We start from the raw sequence: 11669 nt of genomic DNA on the forward strand, positions 1-11669 counted from the left end.
ATTATAATATAATAAAATATAATATATTAATAAAGATTATTTAAGAATAAGAAGAAATATTAAAATAAAAAATATGTAAATAGAAAGAAGATCTTTTAATAATTTTTATATTTAAAAAAGAACTTTATAAATAAAGATATAATAATATAAAAAGCTATTAAAATATAAATATAAATATAATTAAAAGTTAAATTAATAATTATAATTATTTAATAAGGAGAGGAGCTATTAATATAAAAAGTATATTAGAAGATAGAGAATTTTCTAAAAATTAAAGATAAATTAATAGAAATTAAAATAATTTAATATATAATAATTAAGAAGAAATTAAAATTATTAAATAATTAAAGAATTATTATCTCGATTATTTATAATTTAATTTTAAAGTAAATTAGAAATCTAAGCTTATAATCTATTAATTTATATTATAATCGATATAGAAAATATTAAATAATAATTAAAGGTATAGCTTAATTATAGAATAAAGAGATAATAATAAATAAAAGGAAAAAAAAGATAAAAGTAATTATATCTCTAGAAGGAGATATTAAATCGAGAAATAAATCGAAGATTCTTATAGCCCTTAATAAGAGCTATAAAATAATATATTTTTTATTTAAATTAAAAATAAATAAATCGAGGGGTAATTAGAAGAAGGTTATAATTAATTAAAAGAAATATTTAAATTAATCTTAATAAGAATAAAGTATATCTTAGAAAGTATCTATTCTTAATAATTAAGAATATATAAATTAGATAGGAATTATTATATAAAAGGGATTTATAAATATTATTAAAATTAAATAATTATTAAGATCTAAAAACCTAAAAAATAAGTCTAGGGGGTACTTTTTATATATAATAGACTAACCCTTAATAGCTATATATAGATAAGGCGCTTAGATTACTTCTAGATTTATAGGGGAAGTAGAGTCGGATTTAAGCTCTAGCTAATAGGGTATAAGAGAACTTAAACGTTTATTATTATAGAATAGCTCTATAGAATATTATAAAAATTATACTATTCTATAGCTATGATTTTTCTCTATTTTATAATATCTATATTATTATAGTTTAGCTTTTATTTAAGCTATTAGAGTAGTTATAAGACTCTAATCCTTATAATTCCTATATTTAATAGTTAAGAGTATATAAATTAGATAGGAATTATTATATAAAGGGAAATAATAAATATACTTTAAAAATAAATATATACTAGATATAGAAAAACCTAAAAAGTAGGTCTAGGGGATAGGCTCTATATATAGTTAATTAACGCTTAGTAGCTATATATAGATAGGATACTTAGATTACCTCTAGATTTATAGAGAAATAGAGTTGGTTTTACTCTAGCTTATAAGCTTAGCTATTAAGAGATAAGAGAAGTTAATAGCTTATTACTATAGGATAGCTCTATAATGGATTATAAAAAGTATACTATTCTATAGCTCCGCTTATTCTCTTTTTAAATATATATATATCGATATAGTTTAGCTTTTCTTTTAGCTACTAGAGGAGTTATAAGATACTAACTCCTATAAATTATATTTACTACTTCCTACTATAAAATAATTCCTATCTAACTTATATATTATAAATGACTACTAATAGATACTCTCTAGGATAGGCCTTATCTCTATTAGGAATAATCCGAGACCTTATACTTAATTATATACGAAAACGGCTACTAATTAGGATTCACGGATATATAATAAATCTCAATAGCTCTTTATCAGCACCAAAATGGGTAACTGGTCTCAGCGTAGTGCTACGCGTCTGCGATTAGCTTGATGCCATGAGGATGAGCCACTGAGCGACAACACCGCCCTGAGATCGCTGCTGTACCCCATTCGCATCTACAGAGTTACTATCGAGTAAGAACGCATTCAGCCTCGCTCTCAGATTCCCTCAGGTCTGTAAGGGCATGATGGTTTCACCAGCACGTGCTTCAGGCGTTGGGCCATCACCTTCGCAGGGTTTACGACCTCCCCATGGGAACGTAGAGGTGTACGTGCGAATACCATTATAAGATGCCCGATCATAGTGGCTAACAAGAAAGGTCAGTCTGTGTCCAGCTAAGCAATGTCCAAAACATACAGCACGTCACCAACCAAACGGACTTTGAACACAGCCAGATCGACATCTTGGGAAGTTGTCTTTGGGTGCAGATCCTTGTTGATGTCGAGAAGTAACCACATAGACCCCGTTTTTTCGATATTTACGGGCGTGTAGATATAATCGTGAACCCAGTCAGTTTTCGCCCGAATCTTGGCAACATGAAATCGTTGGCTAGGGTGATTGAGCGCCCCAACGCCGGTCCTGCGATTTGTTCTACTCGTACTCTGAAGCAGTATCGTGTGGGCTTTGAAAGCGAAATGGCTTGTTCAGTCGATCCCTCGTTCGATGGCATCGTGAACAAATGTGAGATTCGTGGGGTTGAAGGATGAAGACTTATGTTGGTAGACGGTCTGCGCTGCGCGAATCCCCAAACTGCTGAACTGCTGCATTTTAGCCTGAGGTGTCACCAAGTTGAACGAAGAACATCTAGTTCACCCAAGGTAATTTGGTGTACAGGTGCTCAATCCTCTCGTATTAGTTCTAGTAATGGGACGGACTTACGAGAAATGAGTCCATACGGCTAACTACGACTATTTTTTGCAGGCGCATATTGGCCATAGCACCCACCGGTGGTAAAGCTTACCTTGTAAATGAATGGGTTATCCTGAATTGACTGAGACACGGTGACTCCACGGTGGCAGCCAACCATTTGCTCTCTGATGGAATTACCATACGTACCTATGTGGCATATGAGCGTGACCGGATTGGCATCGCTCGTACATACACGTCTCTAGCTGTGATCCAATTACATAGCAATACTTCACTATTGCACGACGGGACTACAGTTCCACCGCGAGAATCAGTATGGTTCACAATGAAACAGGGTGATACATTTCCATCTGTCTACCCGATACCGTTGTCCGCTTCCCCACATCATAGCCGTGATCCAAGTCAGAACTCCCGGCCAGTACGTCCGTTCCCTCGTCGCAGCAGCCCACAGTAATACCCGCGACGCCTAAATACCCATGGTGAAGTCGTGCTCGATTCCAGGTGTCACACTGGCGATGAACTACAAGAAATTTGTTAGCAACCGAAGACCACAACCAGAGCACGGGGAAACATATTAACCTTAAGGAACACCACCAGGTACTGGTCCACCCTAATCGCAACCTCCTGCTCATCAGCTTCGCTCTGCTCGACTTGCTCCCACTCGTCGTTGCCCTTGTCAGCGGCCGCCTCTGCAGCCTTGACATCCAGCTTGCCAATCTCATCGACAAGACCCTCCATACCCTGCTCGCCGCCAGCAGATTTGCCAGCCTTGAGCTTCTCGCGGCGGATCCGCAACGCGGCATCTGCGCGATCGAGCAAGGTACGCATGACAGGCGCGTGCTTGCAGGGATGAACGCTCGCCATCTTGATGTTGTTGGCAAAAAAAGGGAAGTCCTCGAGTGTGACCGTCTTGTCCTTGTAGTCGCCCACGATGTCATCCATCATGGACTTGGGCGGGAGAGGTTGTCCATCGGGAAGGTAACCTGAGAGATAAAGGCGAGGAGTGCGGTAGTATGCAGAGTACATTATGTACAAGGTATATGTTCGTCGACCACTACTGCGGTTAGCATCCGTGAGAAACACGGCGCAAGATGGCAACCTACCTGTCATGCCCGTCTGCGCCTACCTCCCGGATGATGGCCTCGTCGTCGTCTTCATCGTCCTCCATATCCGGAATATCGTCTTCTTCCAACGCCTCGCTCTCGCCGAGGTTCCCAGAATCGTCTACTGTCCTGACATCCCGTGCCTTGAGAGGCTGCGAGCTCGCTAGGCCGCCTGTCCGCAGCCAGCCATCCTCATCGTCGCCACCGGATTTGCCCTCCACGACAGACTCTTCGTGGCCGGCATCGCCGGCAAAGTCGTCGTTAAGCCGGCGATGGCAAGGAACGTTGCGCGTGACGAGGTATTGCTTCCCCGCTGGGAGGTAGCTGGCCCTACGGCTCGCATCGTCCGCGTCACCCCAAGACCAGGTCGGGAACTTGTAGACGAGATAGTCGCCCGCAGCAACGAACTCTTCTGGGGTGATCTGACCAGACTGACGGAAGGTAGAGGTATGGGTTACGGGCGTATATTTATCTCGCAGGGTATTGACGGTTGAGTACAGCAGATTCATGATGGCGTCTTGGTTGACGAAGGCTATCGATTAACTTGGGTTCAGTACGGAGGATATCGGTCTGATGTGTCGAGGGCCGTGCTGTGCAACACGTATACGGACGGGTCCCTGCGCAATATGTAGTGCTCTGGATGACTCTTGCCAAATATGAAGCCTTTGCAATGTCTGATGATGAAAGGCTCTCGGTAAGAAGCAATCAGCTGGATCACAGCAGGCGACAATCGTCAGGCAGGCAGCTTGATGGCCATCAAGGGCCGATCACATGGATGGCGGGGTCGTCTGACGATTGGTGGGGCGATGGGTTGGCGTTGAGCTCTTATCTTATCTTCAGCGTGCAGGCCCCGCCCGTCGTCATTGGGCCGTGACCGTGACTAGGTACTTACCGAGTGACAAAGGCAGACGAAGTGCGATGAAGAACTGAGCTTCTTCTGGAATTCATGGCAACTATTCATCACGAACCACAATCTGCATTGATTCTATCGTGTGACTCATTCCTCCTCCTCATCGCTGACCTCCTCTCCAGCGTCTATTGCGTCCTGCCGTTTCTTCGCAGCTCTCGCCCTCTTCCTGTCGAGCAACTTCTTGAGCCTCGACGCTGAATTGAAGACGCCGCTAGTCCCGCTTCCACATGCCGCGCATGTTGGATCTTTCCTGTATCTTTTGAGCGCGCAAGGCTCGCAGAAGTAATGACCACATCTCGTTACCACTGGTGACTTGTATGGTTCTCTGCAGATGATGCAGGCGAACGGGATGTTCTCTAGCATGGCGTCTTCCTCCTCCTCATCGTCGTCTGCCACCTTACTTCGATTCGCTTCCGCGACGACGGTTCCACCTAAATTCTTCTTGCCTTTGGCAACATCCTCCCACTCCTTATCCAGCTGCCATCCCTGCTTGTAGTCCTCACGGGCATGGAGGAACTTGCAGTTGTCGCCAAATCCGCAGAAGCCTGTTGTTGTAAGGTTAGCATGGGTGTCCTATGAGACAGCACGGAGGACACATGGAGACGACGCACCTGTCTGTTTGTAATCTTTACATGTATCCGGTGTGTAGTCAATCACCGTAATGGTTCTGATGTTGGTGGGTGCTTTGATAGGTCCGACTGTGCGACTGGGCGCATCGAGGTTTCTCTGGACGAAGGATGTCTTGTTGGCCAGGCCCTTGTATGTGCCGTCAGGTGCCGCCCGCGTGCTGCCCAGAAGATTCTTCGAGGACACGGCACCCTTTGCGTCTTCATCGAACCAGTTGCTTGACTTGGTGGCGTCGTTGGCGCTGGTGATTTGCGCGTTGCGATCGGCTGAGAAGATTGGCGCGGCGATATCCTCGTTCGAGGTGGCGTTGGCTTTGGACGAGGCTGTGACTGTGCCTGTATTCTTCTTTCGACGCTTGATGCGGTGACCGGCCTCGTCTTCCGATGAGGAGTAGTCGGGGTCGGAGTCGCTGTTCGCAGGTGGTGTTGCTGGCCGCTTGCGAATGTTGGCTTTGCCTTTTGCGCCACGGCGCTTGAAGACTGCGACGGGTGCAGGCGCGGCATCTGCCTCAATGCCTGTACCGCCGTTTGGCTCCATGGTGTTCGAGCTATGCAAGATGGCGATGAGGTTGTTGTGTAAAGTGTTGGGTAGTCCGAAAAAGAAAGGTTGTAGACAAGGGGATGACACTGGGAATCATTCTAGAATGCTGAGGACTGATGATGGATTAACAAGCCACTCGACCAAGCCGAACGCATTGGTGTCGCCTTCCAAGCCTGTGGCTGAGGAGTGGAGTTACCCATCACATGACTTTGTGCATGGCCTCTCCAATGACAAAGTAGCTCGGGCCGCCCACCTGCAAGGGAAGCGATGTAATCAAGAGGCGCTTAAATTAGGTACCTAGCCAAGGTACCGACGTAGTCCGACTGGCGGCAAGCTACATAGCACCTGTGTATTGATGGGACGGTCCATGATTGGACGAACCGAATATGACCCATCGAATGCCTAGTGCGAAGCTGGTGTGGAGCTCGTTCTGGCTAAAATGAAGATTATGCGACACGATTCGTCCAAGGTTCGAAGGAACGCGACTTGGGATTGTTTGTTGATGTTGATGATGACTTGTGTGTGTGCCACTTGCTGTGTCGGCTGCTGACCGTGCTGTCATGGCATGGCATGCGCCATGTCCATGTTCTTGGAGAGAACATTGGCATGGCCGCTCATCGGTTGGCAGCCACGCCACTGGGTACCATGAACATGATGATTTGTGCACGACGTGCAATACGAAGCTCTTGAAACCGCGGGAACTGGGGCCAGGCCTTGCTTGCTTCTGCCGGGTTCCTCTTCCTCGTCAGGACGCAGGGCAGAGCCCGAGTCAATCACATCTTGTCGGGACTGAGCAAATGTGGAGGAGATCTGATCCACGTTGTCTTGGGATCTGGGGCGGGAAGCATGTCTGACGGAGAGCAGATGACGGTGCCAATGGACACGAGCAGCACGAGCCGTGTGTTCAAAAGTTGTGTGTGTTCTTCATGCTGCTTCTGCTTGCATGAGACGAATGAGACCATCGTGTATATATGTATTGTGCTTCGCTGGCGTCACTCGGATGACACAGGCCCGCAGGTTGTGCGTCCTTGTACATGTTCACACTACGTCCCGTCCCATGCCTCCCTCGCGCATGGTACCTGGCATATCCAGCATGGGGCATTGAAGTTGGCAGATTACACGCAGGCGCCCCTCCTCACAGCTCGGGTCCTATTCGCTCCGCAACGCTCACGAAGCCCACAATGTGGTCCTGGACCTTGTCCCCATGTTCACTTTCGGCCCTGACAAGGTCTCTACGCGCGCCTTGGTGGATCAACGGAGCGAGGGAGACCTCTCACATTGCTCATTCTGCGCATCTCTGGTCTGGCCCTGACCTGCCTTTTGCTCTTGAGGTACATTACTTGTACGCACCAAGCTGGCACTGGCAGGCGCTGAGACGGCAGCCCGTAGGTACTTGCGCAAAAGTGAGGTGAGGAGGGCCTGCGTGCGCCGTGTCCTGGGCTAGGTCTGTTTAACCTCCGAGGTCACGTCAACAGAATTCACACCCATATCTCGATCCTCCTCTCTTCATCCTTCGATCTTCATCTCGACTCCGACCTCACCTACACCTCCTCCCCTCTCCTCTCTCCCCCTCCCCTCGTCCGCCTATCGTCCACGCGAGACAACCACCCAACGACGTGGAGGGAAAACGAGACGAGACGGCTTCCGGCAGCTCCCCGCCAGAATTCGTCCCTCTCTTATTTGCATTGATCCCTTGCCTTCTCTGCCCTCTTCTTTCTTCGCTCTTCCCGAGACTTTTGCCATTTCTCCCTTCCGATTTGCTCGCCATTCCTAGCCCTTCTTTCGGTCAGCAGCCCGCTTTCGCCAGGCCGGCATCCCTAATAATACCATTGTTGTCTGTCCCTGCTTGTCACCTCGAGAGGGTCTCGAGATTTGGTCTTGCCGTGGGGCACGCTTTCTCGTCTGCTCGAGCTTAGGCTGCGCAAGCGCGTCAAGACGTGACAGTTGCGCGAGGTTGATAGGCTGTCAGTGTCCGATTTCCCCAACACGCTCGTTTTGGGCCTTTTGCTGGGGCCACGGCATCGAATTGGCGAAATTCGGTCAGAGCGGGCAGTCAGCACAAACGTCCAGGTCTCATCAATCGGGCTACGCATTTCTGGGTCGTCTATTTCGGCCACCCTCACATTCCAGCGACGATCCTGAGTCCCACCACAACAACAACCTCGATCCCTCTAAACACGACAATTGCCGACCGATAGTTCCTTCCGCTTGCAACCCTCGCCAGATCCTTCGACGAACTTTTTGATTTCTGGGATCAGCCTGTCTTTCTCTTCTTTTCATGCCCGAAATTCGACCTAATAGTTCGCTCACACGTTTCTAATCTATTTACTTCGACCGCGTCAAGGTATCGACAGGGTTCGACTGGCTTCGCCTCAAACAGCTTGACGCTCCTGTCCTACCTTTCGAAAGCCACACCCGCGCATCGCATTGTTTGCCAATTAGTTGCTGCTGGGAGTTCGTTCTGAACCTGCAGGGACACGTACTCAGTGCACCGGCAATCCCCCTCACGGCGATCCGCCGATCGGGAAACAAAGAAACCGCCGAATCAACGACTGCCATTTGAAACCGCCTCGCATGGTTCCGACGAAGAGCACCTGAACGCGACGTTTGACCGCCTAACATCACCATGGCGGCCTCTTTCGCCGACAGGCCACTGCTGCCTCCGGGCGATGCAGACGGCTCTAACGACCCCTTTGTGTCGCCTTCCGCTCCGGCGCACCACCGGTACTCCAACTTCGACAGCCAACTCTTTGCTCTTGGTCCTGCATCTTCCCCGGGCCAGGCGAAACGCGCGCTCGAAGCTCACCTGGCCGAAACTGAACGTCGGATGGAAGAAGCGGGCAAGCTAGGGACCGCGCTTGTCCAGCAGCGAAAGGAGCTGGCACAGCGACTGAAGGAGGTCGAAAAGCTACAGGCTGAAGGAGACCTGACTGATGAGCTTCGCACGAAGCTTACCGAGATTGAAAAGGAATACAATGATGTAGCACGGGAAACCGCGCGGGCTTTCCTGCCGAAGCAGAGGGTGCCCAGTAATGAGGCAGCTGGAGGCTCACCATTTGTACCGGAAGGTCGCGGTGGAAGAGTGAGTCAAGCAGACAGAGCACCGGGAATGATATGCACTAACAGGATGGTCTCGCAGCGTTCCGTCAGTCCGTCAAAATTCGAGAGCCAAGCCACAGGATCACCGACAAAGCTCAGCGTCCCGAACCGAAAGATACGAAATCAACCCTCCAACCGGGTGCACGACATCGAATTCGCAGCAGAGATCAGCACCTCTCTGCTCGCCCAGGTCCGCAACCTGCAGGCTCTTCTCGCCGAGAAGGACGAGGAGCTCCGGGATACGAAGGCCGAGAAGTCTAGGCTCGAGATCGAGACAGAAGGGTTCCAGCAACGGGTCAAGACCCTCGATGAGAGCGAACATCGTTATAAGGACGAAAACTGGAACCTGGAGACGCAGATCCACGAGCTGATGGCCTCCCAGAAAGAGGGCACAGATCGCGAGAAGAAGATGACCCAGGCTCTGAATATCCTCCAGGCTGAAAAGAACCAGGCTCAGAAGGAACTCGACGAAGTGAAGCTCTCCCACGCAAAGTTGGCCGAGGAGCACGAAGCCTCCATCAAGCATCACGATATAGAGCTCGGCACAGCCAAACGCAGCGCCGCTCTCGCAGAAACCGAGCGCACAACTCTGCAACGCAAGATCGACGACTTGATGGGCCAGAACCAAGAACTCGCCAAGGCCTTCTCGTCTCAACGCGGACGAGGCCTCGAGCGCGACCATCACATGGGCATGAGCGACGAAGACTTCGAGACTGCGAACGATAACGTCACACCGGAACACTCGCCCCCTCCCTCGCCTATCAAGGGCACCCCACGCCACTCTGTTCTCGAATCTGAAACCCTCAAGACGTCCCTGCTTCATGCTCAGCGAACTATCCAAAGCCAGCGATCGCAGCTGCACCGCGAGAAGACTGAGAAGCTTGAGCTCAAGAGGCTCCTCCAGGACAGTCGCGATGAGCTCGAAAGGTCCCGCAACGATTCTGGTGGTCTCTCGAACCGTCGCAGTCGCAAAGTTGATTCTAAAGAGTTCAAGAAGCCCGCCAAGACTCTGCTGGGAGGTCTTCGATCAAGCCGCAGCGAAATTGTCGACGACCCTGAATGGGAAGAGCACTCCGAGGGCGTTAGTCCCAGACGCTCTTCCACCCACTCCACTCCCACGTCTCGCATGCCCGGGCCTGGCGCCTATCCTATGACCACCGACACGAGCGACCAGTTTGACACCGCCAATGAGACGAGCGACGCCGCTTTCGAGACAGCCAACGAACGTGGCACGGAAACGGAAGGCTTCCACACCGGTGCCGAAGAGTTTTCTGACGACGACGACGCCCAGACCGAGACGGAAAGCCCTTCAAGGTCCCGAAGGCCGCAAGCCTTGACGCTGGCTGGAAGCCGAAACTCTTTCCACAGCACGGCATCGACATCGGCGGACGAAGATATGGATTACAGCGAACTGAGAACGCCGGTAGCGCACTCTTCAGAACAAAAAATGCGTCTCAAGGTCAGCCGCGGATTCCTCAACCGACGCTCGCGACAGGCGAGCGAGGAGCCCACCTTCCAGAGCAGCCCGGCCAGTTTTGCAACCAGCAGTGCCAACGGAACGCCCCAGCAAGCCGGTCAGAGTTTGTTCGCCGAGCTGGCAGAGCTCGAAGGCAGCGACGTCGAGTCTCTCGATGCAACGCCCAGTCGCAGAGCTAGGTCAATAACCCCTGCATCTGTGGCTAAGCGTTCGAGCACTACGCCCTCTGTGCTCGCTTTACCTCAACTTGCAATGGTCGACAGTGGCATCATGACCGACCCTGTGAAGAAGTCCCGCGAGCCATCGCCCGATCTGACGAGGACGAGACCTCTCATGGTGGACTGCGGTGTCATGACCGAACCTATGGAACCCCTGACCCCGCGATCCCCAGTCAGCGTCGTTGCTCTCGACAGGCCCACGTCTGTATCTTCTATGCTCGACGCCGGTACCATCTCAGGCCAGAGTGACACCACCACCGCCTCGAGTCTGCCAGATTTCTCTCGCTCTAGGCCACAATCAACATGGTCGTACAGCGATGCTGGTGCACAACACGATCCTGGTATGGACAGAGAGCTGTCTCAGTTCCCTCTCCCACCCACAATGCAACATGGCTTTGTTCAGCCTCCAGCCCCGCGCCTGAGCTTCTCAGCCATTGACAATCAAGACATGGCGCCAGTCCCGGAACCCGTGGTACTGCCTCCCGCGCCTGCGGCGCTAACGTTCACCGCCTTGGATTCCACTGCCATTGAGCCCAAAGCTGAGCCTGAGCCCATTCCTGAACCGGCACCGGCCTTGCGACTGTCGCCGATTTTCTCAGAGACGGTCGAGCCAAAGGTGGAGCCTGAGGTGCCTGTCCCGGTACCTATTCTGAAGTACTCACCACTGATGTCGTCGACCGTGGAGCCCAGGGCCGGACCTGAGGTTATCCTACCCGCTCCGGTGCTTGGCCTTTCTTCATACCGGTCTGAAGCTGTTGAGCCACGGTCTGAACCCGCGATTGTACCCCCGCCTCCTCCTCCGGCTCCTGAGCTCGCGTTCTCTGCCTTGGTCTCTGAGATTGTTGAGCCCAGAGCAGAGCCTGAACTGGCCCCTCCTCCCCCGCCCCCTATGCCGCAGCTGGTTTTCTCTTGCTTCGTTTCTGAAGCCATCGAGCCGAAGGTCGAGCCCGAACCGCCTGTTCCAGTTGCTCCTGTTTTGAGCATGTCTCCTCTCTCCATACACGACATTGAGCCGCTTGCCGAGCCGGAGATCGAGCCCATCCTTCCCTCTCTTGTCCTTTCAGGCATCGTGTCTGAACATGTCGAAC

The 11669-nt window shown here is 50.2% G+C and overlaps 3 protein-coding genes across 3 annotated transcripts in view; 1 reads left to right on the forward strand and 2 right to left on the reverse strand.

Annotated features, from left to right (window-relative positions):
- Positions 1-2925: 2925 nt before the first annotated feature.
- VDAG_02434 (Atg3p) lies at positions 2926-4219 on the reverse strand (the record flags this gene model as incomplete). The annotated part of the gene is made up of 3 exons (XM_009653087.1): positions 2926-3127; positions 3187-3661; positions 3711-4219. 3 exons carry the CDS (start codon positions 4217-4219, stop codon positions 3074-3076), a joined length of 1038 nt encoding a protein of 345 aa, XP_009651382.1. The 3' UTR covers positions 2926-3073.
- A 488-nt stretch (positions 4220-4707) lies between these two features.
- Positions 4708-5784, reverse strand: VDAG_02435 (pre-mRNA-splicing factor cwc24; the record flags this gene model as incomplete). Its single annotated transcript, XM_009653088.1, has 2 exons — positions 4708-5165; positions 5232-5784. 2 exons carry the CDS (start codon positions 5782-5784, stop codon positions 4708-4710), a joined length of 1011 nt encoding a protein of 336 aa, XP_009651383.1.
- A 2629-nt stretch (positions 5785-8413) lies between these two features.
- Positions 8414-11669, forward strand: part of VDAG_02436 (anucleate primary sterigmata protein A) — a gene marked incomplete at both ends in the record, with an annotated part of 4354 nt that continues 1098 nt past the window's right edge. Inside the window, 2 exons of the mRNA XM_009653089.1 lie at positions 8414-8869; positions 8927-11635. Of these exons, the coding sequence (XP_009651384.1) occupies positions 8414-8869; positions 8927-11635 (3165 nt within the window). The remainder of the gene's footprint in view (positions 8870-8926; positions 11636-11669) is intronic.

The sequence above is a fragment of the Verticillium dahliae genome, genomic scaffold, assembly GCF_000150675.1.
Source record: "Verticillium dahliae VdLs.17 supercont1.4 genomic scaffold, whole genome shotgun sequence".
NCBI classification, from domain to species: Eukaryota; Fungi; Ascomycota; class Sordariomycetes; order Glomerellales; family Plectosphaerellaceae; genus Verticillium; species Verticillium dahliae.